Raw genomic sequence first — 18228 nt, 5'->3', positions numbered from 1 at the left:
CAGACAGCCTCGGCCTCTGCTGCAGTAACCAGACTTTAAAGGCTTGATTAGCGCATCGCTAATGTGAAGCTGCTGTTATCATCGCCAGCCGTTGCGCCTCGTGTGTTGAATTGTCGAACCGCTCTTGCAGAATGAGTAGCAGTCACACAGAACTGGCTGAATTCAATTTCAAATTTGGATTCTGCAAATTTCTCCAAATGGAATAACTCGACAGGTCCGACATCCTAAATCCGAAAAGAAAATCCTTTTCACTTACGTTAATGAAGTGAATTAAGTTGTGGTATCTTTCCTGTGGACACACGCGACTTTAATCTGGAAAGACTTGACGGGATGGAAGGAGACCCTTTTCATTTTATGCTTATGAGTTTTATTGATTTTTCATCGACTAACACTAACTTCTTTTTCTTCCACATGAACCACCCAGTCAACGTCTCGCCTAAATAAACATGTACCGGTAATTTGGCTTAAAAAAACAACCAAAAAAACAATTCAATTCAATTTATTTATTTCGCAGGGATGTGATTGTACCCAATTGCAGCCAGGGGCTGGTTTACATTGGGAGTCCCCCTGCCAGTTCTTATAGGCACAGTACCTTTAAAAGGTACAACAGCCATAAAAAGCAAAAGCAACAGTGAAAAGCAGATACACACAATGACAATACACAATCATCAAAATAACGAAAAAGAAAAAGTCAAACTCGAAGGACAAACAAGGTTAAACCGATGAAACCCAGAGAATAAATACATTAATTGAAATGAAATTTAAAAAAAACAGTCAGTCGATCAATTAATAACAGATCTAAGACAATGAGACAATCTAAAACCATCACTGACTGCTTGTACAAAAGAATATTGTCTTAAATCAATGCAGTTTGATTTGCCAATATTCCAGGAGTTGAGTGACTTCAATTGCGTTTCCTGTCCACTCTCAAATATCGGGTCGGTTCTTTCCTAAAACCTTGAACTTCACCGTTGCAGAGCTCCGCCCGCGCGCTGCTCCTTCCGCTTGGACGCAACCTAGCGAAATGTTGTTTCCTTGAGGGAGGTGCGAGCGCCAGAGGAGCGAGGAGTGATGCATGACCAGTAATTGGTTGCCTGCGTGCGTTGGGAGGTAGAGGAGAGGAGGAAGGAGCAGGAGGATTAGCCTCTACCTTATTCACTGTGGAGGAGGTCTAGCCTCGGGGAAGGGATGCAGCCGTAATAATCACTCCCCAAAGAAGTGGAGGCACGCGGGGGGCCGCGCCGTTTGGCCCAGCCCGGCCCGGCCCACTCCACCCACCCGTTACATAAGCAATGAAACAAGAACTGACTATTGTGTGTATGTGTGTGTGCGTCCCCTCTGCGTAATGCTCCTTGGTGTTGGTGGGAGTTAGTGCTCATTAAAGGAAGCCGGTGGTGAAGTAGATGTGTCAGAGAAGAAAGTCAGAAGGGGCAGGAGCGATGTGTAACACATCACTGTCGAGTGCTTTCAAAGCTGAAAGGAGTGATGTCACCCGAACACATGAAAATACCCCCGGACGCTAATGACTGTAATGGATTTTCATTATGCACCAGAGAGGTGAGACTCTCATTCCCAGGACCGGATTGACTGCGTCCGTGGGTTTTCAGAGCGCCGTTTGATTTTTCTGCCTGGTGTTTGACATTTATGCTCTACATAACGCAACGCCGGCGCATTTCAATCAGCACTTCTGCTCGGAAAACAATCCGAACCCTCCGCTCCGCCAGATTGAGATTTTGCCACTGTGTTTTCTGATAAACCTCGCGGATTAACGGTTAATGCCGAAAAGCTTAACAGATAACTGCCACTGTTAGAGTGTAATCACACATTACAAAAGAGTGTGACAGAGCACTCTTCCATATTCATATGTGCGGACATTTTTGTAAATTATAAATGCAGTGTTTTTAATGCATCATTTACAAAGTGTGGATTTTCTTTTCTCTTTTTTTTTATTACGAGTATTTTTGTAAATGCACATGAAGTTTGAAATAATACTAAAAAAGAACTCTTGAACACTTACTGACTTAAAGAAAGTTTTTTTTTTTCAATTTATTGTCTCTTTAGTTGATTTCATACTATGGTATGCACCCCACCAGATTAATTGCAGTGTCAGTGTATGCACATGAATACAGCAGCATTATGTGTTTCTGCCGTGGGACGGACTGCTTGCTGTCATCATTCGTTCGACCTCGCTGACAAAAAACAATCGCCAGATTGGGATTTTGCGATTGTGTTTTCCGATAAAGCCTATGGATTAACTGTTAATACCAAAGGCTTAACAGATAACTTCCACCTCGACCAAGTATAATTACATGATTTAACATTTTAGTCGAAATCCTGTTACATAACTTTCTGAATTTCCCGCTGGTTCCTTCTCACACAGCCACAGCAACGCTGCGCCTTTAGACCGCATCGTTTTCAAAGATCTGTGCAACAAGTTGAAAGTTGTGGCTTTATATTTATTTTTTTAGCAAACTAATGAAAAACAAATCCCCAACTAAGTGGTATAAGATTAATGAGAATGATTGAGTCAAGATATGGTACACGGCTATTGACCAACAGGCAGAATGAAACGCATTGGACGCGTCTGAACACCCTGCACTAGACGTACCGTCAGCGGTGTTCACGGCCGGACCCATTGATGCTTTTTACACGCAAGCCATGTGCCTCGCATGTCGTGCCAGTTGCCATCTTTAAAGCAGCTTAGCCAGGCACGGAGTGGATGGGCCGTCGCAGGGCCGCTGGTCAGCTATCTTTGTGTCCCGTCCTTTATTCCCTTACTTGCATGTACGACGATGAAAGAAAAAAAAGAAAAAAGAAGAAGAAGCGTTGCTGCAGTTCTATGCGAGAGAGGGAGATGAGATTGGAAATGTGGATTTGTGTCACTCGTCAGCGCCAGCGTTCTGCCGACTGCGCTAAGCACATTGGCCCAGAAGAGAGGTGAATTAAAAATCAGCTGTGCCGCGTGTAAGGTCATTGTCTGCATTGAAGGGAACAGGCGGCCTCAGTGTCTGAGGATTAGGCTGTGTGTTAGCTCGCCACCAGGCATCTGGTCCTCTCACTGCAGAGCGTTGTCACAGGAGAGCAGCATGCAGACTGCATCATGACCGGAGAGAGCAGGGACGGTTTACTGCACCGTGAGTTCAACCCATTGATTCATTTCTGCAACCGCGCTTTTAAACCAAGACTTTTGTTTGTTTGTTTGCCTGCGGCCCTTGTGAAATGATAATTATTGTTGGTGTTTTCAATGGCTTGGCAAGAGGAGAATACAGGCACGGATATTCTCTCTAATAGGTATCTTCAATTTGATGGTGTTTTCTGTTGCAAAATGTCTGTGGATTATTGCCACTCACTTCTGCAAATGCTGAAAATGTTTGGTTTCACTGCATATGTTGTGCGACTGGTGTCTCAAATCCACTCACTGCAGTACAGCAAACTTCGAAAAAGCTCTTTGGGATTTGCATACATTAAACTCTCTTCATTAGTATTCACAATAGTGTGATCTCACTTGACACGCCGATAAACCTGTTTTGTAGTTTCTTTTAAACTTAGAAGAAATTTCACTATTCATCGCAGTACTTGAAACGAATTTGTCTCTCTGAAAACCAGAATGCAGGTTGTTTATTTGTCAGCGGTGGTAGAACAGACACATGACCCTTTTTTCTGGTGTGGAAGGCTGATAGTTTAGCTTAACTGTTTAACAGTCTATTTAAATGTAAATGTGTCTTTTATTTGCCTTGCTGAGCCGTTGGACCGATGTGGCTGATCTCTTGTTACGGCTCCAGTTCTCGGGTAAAACATGGGTTTCCACTCTACGAGGGGAATTTACATTTAAATGACCAACAAAAAAAGCTTGTTTCGATCATATACTGCACATTCTTCGTACTGTCTGTCTGTTTCTGGGAATCACCAGAGTGATCCAAGCATGTTGCTTAAAAAGATATTTTTTTAATACCGTTGGAAAGTGTGCTAGCTGTGATAGTGTGAGTCAGAAGGTTTTGCTCCTCAACACTTTTCCACCAACAGAAAGTCAGAAAAAGAAAGCTGTCACTCAGTACTGCACGATGGCAGTATATGAGGACAGTGTCACTGGCTAGATTTTCCACCATATCAAGATATGCAGGATCGGATCAGAGAAGCCAACCTGACACTAACAACCTAACACTGTTTTCTGAAAAGCAATGCAACCCAGAAAGATGGTAGATTTTATGTAAATCCACTTTGCAAACAAGGCGCTCTCATGCAAAGTTTCTGCAGACGATTGATTTGTCAGACAATTGAGTTTCTTGCAAAAAAGGCTCCAACGCCAAGCTGCATGATGCCGCTCCTTTATTTCCACAGACATTCAGGAGTTCTATGAAGTCACGCTGTTGAACACGCAGAAGAGCTGTGAGCAGAAGCTGGAGGAGGTCAACCACATGGCAGAGCAGTGGGAGAAGAGTGTTTCCCTACAAAAGTCTGAACGTGCACATTCTATCTGCCCAGAGGAGGAGGTGAGTCTGTTGGCGCTGACAAAAAAAAAACAAACCCTACAGCAACCAAGAATGGTGCATGCATGCGTTGTTTCTGCTCAAGCCATTCAAAAAGTGCAGCGGTTGAAGGCACAGCCACAGGTGGAGACATTTTTCATAGCAAGAAGTAGCACTCACAGCAGTATGACTCAGCAAAGCATGTGTTTAATAGTCGAAGGGGGAATGTGAGGTGTCTGCGAGACAGCATAAAGTGGTGCTTGTTGAAGAAGGACCTCGTTTAAATTGGCATCTGAGCCACAGATAACAATCAGAAACAGTGACATGGATTTTGTTGGTTTGCTTCTCATAAGCCTTTTAAATTTGATGGCAATTTCAGAAAACTATTTACCAGGACTCGGATTCCACTTAAATTAGTGGAATCAAAGGTTCATGGATTAGTAACCTGATGATAACTAGTAACCGTTGGGATCTAATAATACATATACATGTCATGACGGTACACGTTAGCTTTATGAGAAAAAAAAAATCACAGGTGCAGGTAACAAAATATTTATAGGAGTTGGAGTAAAAATCGCTCCCCTTTCACTTCCTGTTCTCCTCATTCTAGCATTATCCAATACTTCCCTTGGCCACAGAGCCATTGAACTAAGCTATGTAAGTTACAGTGGCACAGCTTTAGGAAGAAACTTTTCGTAAGGCCCAGAAGATGCACAAGTCTAACAAATGGGCATGCATTTATTTAAAGATGCAGTGAAATGCTACAGTGCATCTTCAGAGGTTGCAATGTGTGTGTCTGGCTATGTCTTTGGATACCAATACAACATCTCACACCGACTTTTGCAAAATGTTTATCTTAGAAGTTTACCTTTCGTCACAATTGATATTACTTGAATTGTATTCTAATCCATTTTTCTTTACACATACAAAATACAATAGTTGTGCTTCCATATCAAGCAAGAAAACAATTCTAACTGCTCTAAGTGTGCATTTATTTTAAAGTGTTACCAATCTATTTCCTCTGTCCTATTTCCCTCCCTCAACAAAAGCAAGGGAGTGGGAGGAGCAGAGCTGTTGAGAGTGTCTTCAACTCCTGGCAGCCCACTGCAGCTCTACCTTCCTCATCACCTTCTGTCCACTCTCTCGGACCATCAGCCTCCTTTCCTAACTACTTTGGGTGCAATGCCAGAACCAAGTGTTATAAGTGCCGCCTGGCGACATAAAGTGAAGCTTTTCTTACTCGTCACTTATCCTTTCACAAAAGTCACAAGCATCTGGCACCATCTTGGAAACATTGCACCCTGAAGTGCAGCCACAGTCAGACGTGAGCTGAAGCACTAATTCATGAAATAGTGATGAGGCAAATAAATGAAATGATTCAATTAAAATGAAACATCAGCGTGGTGTTTACAGCTTGCGTTGAAATACAGACCGGTAAATCAGTGCACACCAGGAGTGTTACAAATAGCATGTTTGACTTGGAGCGAGATCAACCAGTTTGGTAATCTACCTGTAATCCTATTTGTCTGCACTGTCAGATTGTTTGCGTAATAGCGGCAGTATCATTTCCTTTATGGCAGCATCAGTGAAGGACGTGATTGCGCGCACATGAATTGCAATATATTGAAAATTGAAAAGTGTTCACCAATTCTCCGCGATTTGAGGACGGATCCTCACCACTGTCAAAGTGCTGCCGGAGCTTTTTGCTGAGGTCACGCTGTTGAACCGGGATAAGTTGAGGTGATTACAGGAGTCCTCCGAGACTGCTGACCCCACCTTAAGGTCATTGGTGCGCCGCTCTTAAATCCCCTTTTCTGCAGTTACCAGTGGTTCTTTTGGTGTGACATTGCAGGTGAGACAGCAGTTTGATGAGGTGTATGTGTTTCAAAACGCTGCAACAAAGCATTGCGATGTGATGTAACAGCAGGCCATGTGTAAAGATTAGAAAAAGGACCCTCAGCATATTAATTAATCCTTTAAGTCGTGTTTTGCATAATGCGTGAGGCGTACAAGTATGACAGCAGCTGTAAAGGTCTACAATGGCATTTTCATTTACCCCTCGAAAACCTGCCCTCTAAATAATATAAGTACATATAAAATGTATTCATTGATAATGTGCTTAGAAAATGCTCTTCGTATAAATCCTTCAGTAGCTTGGAGTACTAATAGTTAAAAACACTGCTGGAAAAGTCACTTCTTTTTCCATTAATTGTTCTGTGTTGTTCTACTGTTACAACTTGAGGAGCTGAGGCCAAACACAGTGGACTCATTCTGAGCGTTTCACTTCCTGTTTACCAGGACGTGCATGGTGCACTCGGAACGCCGTCATTCACACTGCGAGTTTGTGATACGCCGTAGTGTGTCAGGGATTTATTCTCAGTTGCCACAGGCACACACAGGCTTACACTATCTTAGCTTCTAATTAAAGACTTACTAAAGCAGCAGACAGACTGACCAGTCCATGATGACTCCGGCTACGTGTCACCGCCAGTTCTTACGTAACCCTGATATCTGCTTCCTGTCGCTGCGCTACAATTGAAAGATTCTTGCTCCGTGCGCTCTCCGCTTTTCAAATTCAGTTTTGACCTGCGTCAACCGTTTACGATCGTCATTTTATTGAAACAGTTTGTTTGTTTGTTTACAGACAGCATCTCAGGGTGGGGGGTTTGACCGACTTACAATCATCAAGCCTGTATACACATTCATCAACAGTGTTTGCATTAAATCTATCGCTTACGCCTGCAGGCACCTGGTCTTGACACTACTACTGTATTTTGTGGTGGAAACAAAACTGTTTATGCAAATGTTTGTCGTTTTCGGGCAGAGGGAGCAGAGCAGCACGGAGCCCAGCGGGATGGAGAAGGGTGAGCGCAGCACCAAAACTTCCGTGGTGAGTTGTGTCTGGAAGCCAGATAAGACTTCCTGCTTGTGCCGGTGGTGAAAATGTGCAGCATGTGTCTCACTGCACGCGTCAACACATTATTGCATTCCTTTCAATGTCAGTCTGTGAGTGAGAAGATACAGCATGGCAGTAAGGTGTTGGTTGAGGTGTTTATTAGGAGGAGCAATGTCTTGAATATCCAGTTGTCCTTACCATGGGTAAGTCATACAGTATATAATAACTGATAGCAAGGGGGAGACTAGGAACTTCTTCAAAGTCTCAAGTAGAGAGTTGTGCCAGGTTTCCCTCTGCACTCTCTATTAATTCCCTTCAGTCTGTCTTTTATTTTTCATGGTGAGTCAGCTCTTTTAAAAGGATCAAAATCAATTTGAACCCTTTTCCTGCTCACCTCGATGTTGACAGTGACATTTTCCAATCCAAATAACCGTCCTAGAGTTGAGAAAGAAAATTAAAAGACCAGAGGAACAGAATGAAGTTGTCTGTCCACTCCGGCCTCCCCCCCCCCCCCCCCCCACACACGTGCTTGTGATTGTCATGATCGTACAAGCGTCCTGGAGATACGACGGTCCGATTTTTCTTGTTTTCGCAAGACCAGAAATGAACAAACTATGATGATCAATCTCACATCAGTGCTGCAAGCATTGAAGAAAAAATGTGTATCCAAAAAAGGGCCACGTTGTTGCACCTAACATTTATTTTTTCATGCAATTGCTTCATGTAAATATTTTGTTTGGTTTTCATCCAGCTTGAGATCACCAAATAAACACTCTACTCTCTCTACTCTACTACACTTCACTTTGTTTCGATGCAGAAACACTGGATATTATACCTGCATTACATCCATCACTATAATTATTGTGTGGTGATAAATTTGGTTTTCATTTTTTTCCATTCATTTATTTTCTTAAATGTATTTTAATCACTTTTAGCTTGTGACCGAGACCAATCATGTCAGAGGTTATCAGCAGGACAGCCTCAAGCAGCCTATTGGAGAAATCTGTTACGCTGTCAGCTTTTCTTCTCACATTGACACATCCCGGGTTTGTCACACCTACTCTTTATATGGGACCCGTACCCCCGATTGGAGGAGGTCAAAGTATTCATTCCCTCTAATGCAATAAGTTGCAGCGGGCTGAGCCACTTCCGATAAAAAGATTAGCCTTGTTGCTGCTGCGGGAGAGGGAGTTTAAGCTGGTGATTGTGTTCTCAGAGAGCAGCGACGGACTGGGAGCGCATGGACGCTGCTCGGTCTACAAATGAAAGCTGTAATCAAGATTAAAATCTGCGACAGACCCGTTGAAGGGGATGGCTCCGACGGCCAGGTAGGGTGTGAAAAGTAGCAGTGAGGCTTTTAGTGGCGGTGGGGGGGAAAGTGAAGTCACAGAGATGCTGGTTTTACCATTACGTCCGTATGTAACCGGCTGACAGCGACCGTCACCGGTTCCCAACGTGAAGCCGTGACTCAGCTAGACTTCGAGGCAACATGTTGGCGCTGCCGGGCTACGTTGAAGTGTGATTCTCTTGTTTTCATACACCGCAATTGCATGACTCATACATTCAGTGTGCTAGTAAATAACATACTGAGCGAGAGCCTGTCCAAGAGGCGTCTGTTTAATTTGGATTTGAATTTTCTGTGGTTGTGTCCCACAATGCATCACATCATTCGGTATAGGATTACAGAGGAAGGCCTTTGTGATTGCGTTATTTTCCCCCAAAATGGAACAAAGTGTCTTTCACTGTTGGGTTTGAATGAAAAGATTTTGGGTTTGAGAAACTGCGATTTTGTGGTTGGGTCAGGCTGTGGAAGATAGTGGTCATTAGTGCGTGTTTACTGGTTGCATATGGATTGAATGTTGCTGTTTAGAAAATCTCACTTCATCAAAGATGTTTTTTTCTAATATGTAAATAAATTTAAACTTTTGAGTGAAAACTTAAAAGTTTTAAACGAAAAATAGGCACAAATAGGCGACTATGTTGTCCTGGAAGTTTGCACGAGTTGGACATTGACATTAAAACAAATATGTTACTTACACACACTCTCTCTCACACACACACACACACACACACACACACACACACACACACACACACACACACACACAAAACCACCAACCAAAACAAGCAGCTTTTTTCAAATTCCTCTGCTGTCTACAACCGAACTGATCAACGTGAACCAGAATTCACTTGAGTTCAATATTTAAACGCTGGCTGGATCCCAGTTATCTCAACTTTCACAAAATCATAGCATTGTTGCTGGTGGTGGTTTTCCCTTTGCCTCTAAGCTGTTGCCAGGAGTGGACGAGCTGGTCCAGCATATCAGGCAGTGTCCTTGTGGGATGATGACTAATGTGAGTTGGTCATAGATGTCTCTGAGTGTTTCTGCTCTCAGTTCAACTCATGATTCTCGTGTCTCTCTGAAGCTCCCAGATTAAGTTGGATTCCTTTGCTACGATTGGGATTTGTGACTCTCCTTTGGTTGTTTCCTTTTTATGAAGAGTGGTGCTAAAATGGTAGACTTGTAGGTGTTGTGTGGGTGTCTAACTCGGCTAGCCTGAGTAAAATATGCCTGGTCTTTGTTATTTTTGTTCCAGTTGTTGTTTTTGTACAGGCTTTACCTGTACATCATTATGGAGACAGCCATCTCAATAAGACTGACAGATGCTGAAAAGCTAACATGTAATTTGGTGTCAACTGAAAGTCTGTTGTAATCGCTGACATTTAACCATCTCTTGAAATTTCACATGACATTTCTGAAGTAAAGGTTCAGTCTAATAGTTTAACTACAGCTCATAGGTCACAAAGGCTTCTTGAGAAGTAAAATTAAATCATTTTGAACTTCTGGTCTAACAGAAATTTTGGATTTGAGCATTTGTAGGTTGCTTATGGAAATGTGCTAACAGATGTTTAATCCAGACCTATTTCTCATATACTTCTTCATTTAAGACTTATCTGAAGATGATGGTGTGCATCTTATCAACTCAATGGTCTCTTTCACTTGATGACAACATCTGTCTGCTGTCGCCATTAGCCCAGTCCAACAACTCAAGCTCCCTGCATTTTAATTTTTTGTGGGACAGTTTGTACGACCAAAACACATTGTCTTTATGAAAAAAATGTCATTGTTACAAAGACTTGAATAATAACAACTTGAACGCTTAAAAACAACAGGCCATTTTAAAACCTTACATTATTAATCAAAACTACTTTGAATCGATGCAATTATGAGATTTGTCCAGAAGGCAAAGTAAACTGAATTCGCGGCCGAAACAGACACCCCCCTGCCTGCCTCTCTGTCTCTCGCTCCCTCCACAAAATGTCTCGTAGTGGCTGGAAAGCAGGGTTTGCGCTGTTGTGCAGATGAAACCAGAGGCAGAGGGTTATTATCAAGTTCCATCAGCGTGCCAAAGCAGCTAATAGTCAAGCAGACAGAGAGCATGGGAATCAAATTCATTCCACTGAGCTGACGCCCGCGTCCTTTACTCACTCTCTCTCTCTCTCTCTCTCTCTCTCTCTCTCTCTCTCTCTCACTCCTTCCCTCTCTGTCTCCTCCTTTGAAACTGCTTAGTAGCTCAGCTGGGAGAGTCAGAAGGGGAGGGAGAGAGAGAGAGAGAGAGAGAGAGAGAGAGAGAGAGAGGATAAACTGAAAATAAAAGGCAGGAACAGGAAGCGGGAGATGGAAAGAAGCTGAGGAATGATTTTGTTTGGTTGGACGACGCTCTGCCAGCTGCTTTTTAAGAGAGCGTGCGTGCGCGCGCGTGTGTGTGTGTATGCACGGGCGTGTGTGAGCGCGCCAGTTGTGTTTTGGCCGATGACGCACGCACGGCTCTGAGATGGCGCTAGGAATCCTGATTGCCTTCAGCGCTGTGGAGGAGGCATCCCGCTCCTCACAGGAGGCCCACATGCAGTAACGTCTGTCCGCCGTGGCATCCAGCGAGCCAGGGAGCGAGTGCGTGTGTGACTGCGTGCACGAGTGTGGGTCCTCTCCTCCCCCACCACTTCTTCTACTTCCTCTTCTTCTTCTTCTTCTTCTTTTTCTTCGGCAGCCCTCACCTCTTTTATTGTTCCTCCTCGCTGCCTTCCTCCACCCTGGTACCTCTTTTTTTCCATTGTTTTGTCCTCCGGTGATGAGATCGCCGGTGAGGAATTTGAGCTCAGGGTGAGGAGGAGCCGAGCAGCATGGATTGCCTTTGCATTGTCACCACGAAGGTAAGAGACGGCACGGGACGACTGGAGGGGATGTTGCAGCAGCAGCGGCAGCAGCAGCAGGGGGAGGGAGGACGAGCGGCGGGGGAGAGAGTGAGCTTATGCGGCGGAGCAGCAGGAGAGAAGCTTCTGTCCAGGTCCTTCCTCTGTGTTTGCATGCTGGCATGCTGCCGTCTCCCCACATTAAGCCCCCTCGTCAGCCCGGACTGGACGCAAGGAGTTGACTCCATCCATCCCTCACCGCTGCCCGTCTGTCGTCACGCGGCTGCAGAAGTTGGGTCGAACTCCGGTCAGCGCGCGCGCGCGCGCTTTCCCCCCCGCCCCTCGCATCCCTCCGCTCACGCGTCACACGCGCACCACCGGTGGAGCCTCTGGGCACGGGTAGCGAGATGGGGCATCGTTGTGACACGGAAACCCTCGTGCAACCTGTAGAGCTGCGGGAAGCAAATGGTAGAAGTTAGATTTAATCACGGAACAGTTCCAGTGTGTCAGTTAAGTTGGAACGTCATAGTTGACAGTTTTTTTTCCCCCTTACTTTTCATTTTGGATGTGAATGATTAAAATAGGGACCTTTGTAACTGGTATAAAACTTCCTCTCTGTGAGCTGCAAGGCTGCTCTTTTCAGCTGAAGTAACTGATTCCATATTTTATTTGGCAAACACTCAGACATCTCGCTGGAGGACTGAAATTATCGTTAGCCGCTTTTCCAAGAAGCCCTCCTCACTAAATCATCTTTCACCATTGACAGTTTGATCACACGCTGCAAAACGATTTGGCTCAATGGAATCGCCGGTGTGCTTTTAGACCGTTTTTCAAGCGACAACAAGCTGCGTCTCAAACGTATTCAGATCCAACGGGGGTGGGAGGCGGGCCGATGTTAGGAAGAGCAGGAGCCAACGGGAAGGAAGTAATTCCTTACGTACTGTTTGCATCACACTAAGGTCATGGCCACTACTTGCACAGGCTGTTCTGAGTGAAACTGACGGAACACTCCTCGCCATTTAGGCGGAAAATCTTGCCTGAGTGGTCTGCAGCCTAAGTATAGGCACGGTGTGCATCCAGTCAGTGTAAGTGCGGCGCCCTGGATGGAAATGTTAATGACGGACATGTCTGACTTTTTTTTTCTTGTTAATATTGTAGAGCAGCAGCAGCAGCACATGGCAGGAGCAAGGGGGGGGGGGGGGGGGGGTGACTCAATCAAGGGGGGTCAATTAGGATGGCAATACCCTGAAAGCTATGGTGAAATATTTAGACGGCTGTTTGCGTGAAAGACTTCCCCCAGTCAGTCAGTCTGCACGCTCAGAGTGACGGCACTGACAGCCACGTCACAATAAAGTGCGGCGAGCCCTCGTAATGGAACTTGGTGATGTTTTTTCACTCTTTGTAAACAGAATCTGTTGGTCCTTGTCGGTTTGCCGCTCCCTTTTATTGACGGCAGTGAGATATAAAGAGACAACACTGAATGGAGCTGCACCGCTGTTTGAGTCATCACCTCACTGAAGTGATGTCCACACGCTTGCGTGGGTTTGTTTCCGTGGTGAAGTTTGAGGAAATCTCGTCGAATGTACTGCATAAGGTTTTTTTAAAAAAAAAATATATAACCTCAAGAATGGAAAGGTGAAGGTAAATCAGCTTCATTGTCATTTTAACATCAGGAAGGATGATCAGTCCTGAGTCACTGCATAGACATAATAGACACAGATTGTATGAATGGCAAAGAATTTGGGGAGGGTTTTAATATTCATTTGAACAGTATCACATTTCCACTGCATACAACTTGTTTCTATGTAAATGTCTGTGTCAGTCGCAGTTGTAGATATTATTTACCCTTTTACTTTATTCATTTACCAACCCGACTGTCGCAAATTGAAACAGAAGATATTGGGGGTCACTTGAACGTTAATGGTGTCATAAACTGTAAAGCTGACTCATAAAGCATGTTACAAGTTGTAACATATGCTACTGACAACATATCAGTGTCAGCCCATCCTGATGATGATGGTGGGACCATCTCCAAGGATAATAAACACTTGCATAATTTTTCAAGAACAAAACAAATTCAATTTGTAATTTTTTTTTTTGTCAAATTTACTAAGTTTGTAACTACTTATTGTAAACATGAAAGATCATTTTGCCTCACGTTAAATTCAACATAATTCAATTCAATAATTACATAAATAGATCTGACTTACTTACTCGACATCTAATAGCTGGAAAGGCACACTGTCTTTATTTGCGGATTAAAAGCACAATATTAAATGAACTTTGCCATTTCATTTTGCATGGGTATGAAGTATGGGGCGGATTAGTCAGCTTGGTGCTTTTATGCTTCAGATGATAGTTGGGTTAGCTTTAATTGTTCAAGCTGCAAGTGGTTGGAATCAGCACATCACGCCTTATCACTGTGTTTTGGAACAGGTGAAAAAAAAAATCAATAATTCATTTTTTGCTCTCTTTTTCTCAGAAACTGAAGTGTGTCACGTGTAGATGGGCTTGGAACACACTGCCAGGGCTTTGTGGCCAGCCAGTTGCACCACCACTCTGTTCAATCAGCATGACATTAATAAGATTAAGAAAAAAATGAGTTGAAACCTACAACATGTATATGTAACAATAGTATAGTACAATATGACATACCCTGAAGTTCATTGACCTAAAGTGCTTTTCATTTCATGTTGTATCCCAATTAGTCTTTTAATTAGCAAATACGTTTTTATTGAAAACTAAAACCCATTGCTGTAGGTTCGAAGATGAAATAAATCTATCTTATTTCACCCATTGAAATTTTTTTTTGTTGTCCTCTATCAACAGGTAAATCAATCAAATTTTCTCAAATCATGAAAAGAACATTTCTTATTAATATATTGATTCCGCTATTTAGCTGATCTTAAAATGTAATCACAGGTCAACCTGTGAAACCTCTTCCCCGCTGGTGTGAAATCAGTGTGGAGGAGTGTACAGTGTGACTGGTAGTTAACGCGCCTTATATAAGGTTTAACTTAAGCCCACACAATGCTGAGGCTAAGATTAGATGTTGCTATCTTTGAAACGCTCCTCTCAGCGATACAGGTGTCACACCCCTGAACTCTCACAGAAAAGAGATTTATTCAAGTAGCTGAGTGAGACGTTTTCTGCCCCGACCTCGCAGCGTCGGCATCAGGAGTCGTCATAACGTCCAGACCTCCTGTTTATACTCTGTCCATTTGGTCTCTGGAAGGATCCGATTAATAATGAATGCATCAGACATAAGTCATACTGAGCTCTTAAGAGGCCCCGCATCTTAGTGTACATGTCTTGAAATGGTGCATGGCACTGAATATTATAGCCAGCTGTACTATCTTAAGTATTCAGCTTTCCATAATGAATGTGAAAAGCGTAATGATATGCCGTTTTCATTCCACAGTCACGTTATGTAATGCTTTTGGGGGCATGGTGAATACTGTGCTGTACTTCAGCATGAGCGGATAATAGTGGGGAGGAAGGGGGTCGGGTTTGGGGGGGAATCCAGTGGAGCAAAAAGTCCCACATGAAGGGAGTGTGTTGATTTCCTGCCGCTGTTGCTGTTTTTAGATCACGTCTATCATCTGGGCTGACTTGGTTTCGCTCAAACTGACAACTGATGACTTCACTTAAACCATAAGGCTGAATATCAAGGGCAATTCCGTAGCCAGTAAAATTAAATTGGAATCAGCAATTTTGTGCACTGGAAGAAAAACGACAACAGCAAAAAACAAGAACCTATTTCAGTTTAATCATCAGTAGGTTTTTTTTGTTGTTTAGTTTTTATGGTAATATTCACTGCTACATGTGCAGTAGTAACTTGAGTGCACCTTATTAGCTACTGCTGTTGTCTGGAATAAGTGGAATGGTCTACAAAACTTCCACTAAAGCAAATGCTTATTTTCTTGCTTAGTTTCTTGGAACGTTAACGGTTCTTTGTTTCTTCTCTGTTATCTTTTATGTATCAATAGAAAGTTGCATGGCCGATATTTGTTCTGAATATACTGTGTAAATTTGTTGGCTGTCACAGAAAGTCTGCTTTACCCATATTGCCAGTCCAGTATCCACTTCTTATAATACATCCATGGTTTTACCTGTTGTAAAGATTTCCTGGATTATGGGCTCAAGTGTTCTTTGTAGTTGTCAATGTCGTCACCCTGCAGTTTTTCAGCGCTGTTAGCCTTATGAATCATGTTAGTGTTTTACTGCACAAGCTGCAAATGCCTTCACTTTTCTTTCCTACCATTTTGTTTTAAAATACCATAGTTTGGGTCCGTTCCAAATGACCCGAAGTTGTTTGAAGTTACATGCTGATCCACCATTTTTTTTTTTTTTTTTGTCACAGAACCATGCGGTCAGCACTGTGAAGTCCGTTGAAAACCCTGACCTCTAGCCCCCTTCAGAGACTGAAGCATCCTGCTTATGTCTCTGTCTTTTACCAAAAAAGTTGTTATCCTAGAAATTGCGCCCTAATTGACAATGCCTTTAAAAAATAATAATAATAATAATTAAAAAAAAAAAGTTGAATTGTTATATTTTTTTTCTTATTTTGTATTTAATGGAAAATTAGATTGTGAACATGGGGGCAGTGTTGTAGTGTTGTGGTACAGTGTCAAATTCCAGTCTGTGTGAAACGACTTAATGTTAAATTAACACCTAAGATTAAAAACGGTGTACTCTATGCTGCAGCTAATTAGCCATGTAGCAATCCAGATATGAATCTGCCACTCCATAAGATTACTTTTCGTCTTTTTAGTCTGCTGCTGTTCTTCCTTGCAGGCAGAACAATGCATTTTTTAATCATCAAAGCATATTTTAAATCATCAGAAAAAAAGCCAAGTTAACTTGGACAGAGGGCTAATTGCATCAATATTTGATGCTAAATGTTCACATGTTACATTATTCATACATAATACAGCTGCAGTGAATGCAGTAATACATTTTCTATGCCCTAAGGTTTTTCAAATGTAAGCAAACAAAACACCCGATAGTCAGAGATAGTAATGCCTCTAAATTGAAATGAACATTCTGATCACTCTCACTGTTTTCACTGGGTATCTTTTCCCCACAATCTAAGTTTAATTAAGATTATTTGTATAATAAAGCTTTTTAAGCTGTGACTTAGAAAACAGGGAGTCGGAATCATCCATCATCCTCTTGGTCTCCAGCCAGCGCTTGTGTTTATTTGCAAATTTAACAGCGTTCAGCAAATAATTGTTGTTGGAGCAAAGGCAGAGAACAAACTTCAGCACATCCTATTAACTTTACTTGGACAACACTTACTCGCTTTACTTGGCCTGCTGGTCACACGAGTCAGATCTGTTGCGTTGCCTGGAAACACCACTGCTGTCCTGTAGGGGGGCAAAGAATGGGATGAGCAAACACTGCTAAAGTGGCACGCTAAAAAGACTTCACAGTGAAGTTAATTGTTGATGCAAGGCATTGCAGAGCACCTTCCTCGAGACACTGTATAGCATGTGTGCATTCTTGTACGTTGTCCAGGAACAATCGTTCTGGATGCTTGTGATGCGCCAGTTTCACCTATTAATTGATAACAAAAAAAATCTGTCCAGTTTCAAGATCTGCAAACGATGCAGCAAGTTTCCATTCATTAAGACTGGTTGGAAGCTTCACTGGAACAATTATAATGGCATTTGCGTTACCATTGTAAAATTCAACTCTTCCAGTTTAACAGATCTTCTTTCCAAAGAACTAAGTTGCCTCAGTTTATTTTTTCTTTATTTTGGTCTCGGAGTGCCATTTTAGGACTTTTACTCAGTGAATATAACAAGATATAAAAACCTACCCATTACGGTAACACTTTATATTAAAGTACACCTATTCACCATAATTAAGTTGCTTATTAGCATGCAAATTAGCAACATAGTGGCTCTTAGTTTGTCATTATTAAGATATTTTATTAATGCCTTATTCTGCATGGCCTTATTATACAACCATTAAGCCATTAACAATGAGTTTTCCCTCTATAACCTCAGAATTATTGCTAATTTTCATGGTAATAAGCAACTACTTACTGGTGAATAGGTGTACCTTAATATAAAGTGTTATCCACTCATCCTCTTATGATGAAGAGTTTGTCCCAGTCCTGCATTCCAAGAGAAAGAGAAATTGGTTTATAGGCAATGGAGAGAGGGAGTTCCACCTCTTCCTAGTGAAGTTATCCAATCAGTCATTTGACAGCAATGTAGTGCAAGGAGACGTGGTGAAGGCGATCTGATGGACTTCAAAGCCAGCATCAGAAAAGTGAAGAAGGGGGATTTAATTGACATTGAATGCAGTATTGAGGTGGCTTGATGGTACGCTCTGAACATTTCATGGTTCATGGTTTCTTGGTACATTGGATCATTGCCAAGATATCAGATAGATAACAACTCAAAAAACCACAACCATGTAAATGACCATTATCAAGCATCTTGGACCAGAAGCACTGCAGCCACACCAGGTGCCACTCCTGTCAGCTGAGGAAAGGAAACTGCGGGTTTGAAGTTGTCTAAAAATGACATGGAGATTCTTTGGCCGACGACCAAACATGGTGTTGAGTTACTAAAACAAACTGGAGCTGTTTTTTTTTTTTTAGAAAGAAAATGTGAAGGTGTATTGGATCTTCTATGTGGTGTGTATGGGTTGCATGTTGCT

General features: G+C 42.6%; 1 protein-coding gene across 18 annotated transcripts in view; it reads left to right on the top strand.

Annotated features, from left to right (window-relative positions):
- dlg2 (discs, large homolog 2 (Drosophila)) overlaps positions 1-18228 on the top strand; it is a 122344-nt gene that overhangs the window by 14480 nt on the left and 89636 nt on the right. For 16 of the 18 annotated variants that reach the window (XR_012926167.1, XM_076020043.1, XM_076020040.1 and 13 more), the window contains exons 3-4: positions 4339-4490; positions 7291-7356. Coding sequence is in view for 17 of the 18 variants with exons in the window: in XM_076020043.1 (XP_075876158.1) it covers positions 4339-4490; positions 7291-7356 (218 nt within the window). In the remaining variant the exon portion in view is untranslated. Of the gene's footprint in view, positions 1-4338; positions 4491-7290; positions 7357-10908; positions 11575-18228 lie in introns of those variants that run through there. The other 2 variants (XM_076020057.1, XM_076020056.1) reach the window with 2 other exon arrangements.

This window comes from Nelusetta ayraudi, unplaced genomic scaffold (assembly GCF_046127955.1).
Source record: "Nelusetta ayraudi isolate G7.1 ecotype Tasmania unplaced genomic scaffold, CSIRO-AGI_Nayr_v1 ptg000011l, whole genome shotgun sequence".
Classification (NCBI taxonomy): domain Eukaryota; kingdom Metazoa; phylum Chordata; class Actinopteri; order Tetraodontiformes; family Monacanthidae; genus Nelusetta; species Nelusetta ayraudi.
The sequence above is the reverse complement of the archived record's forward strand: the minus strand, read 5'-3'. Positions and strand labels throughout refer to the sequence as shown.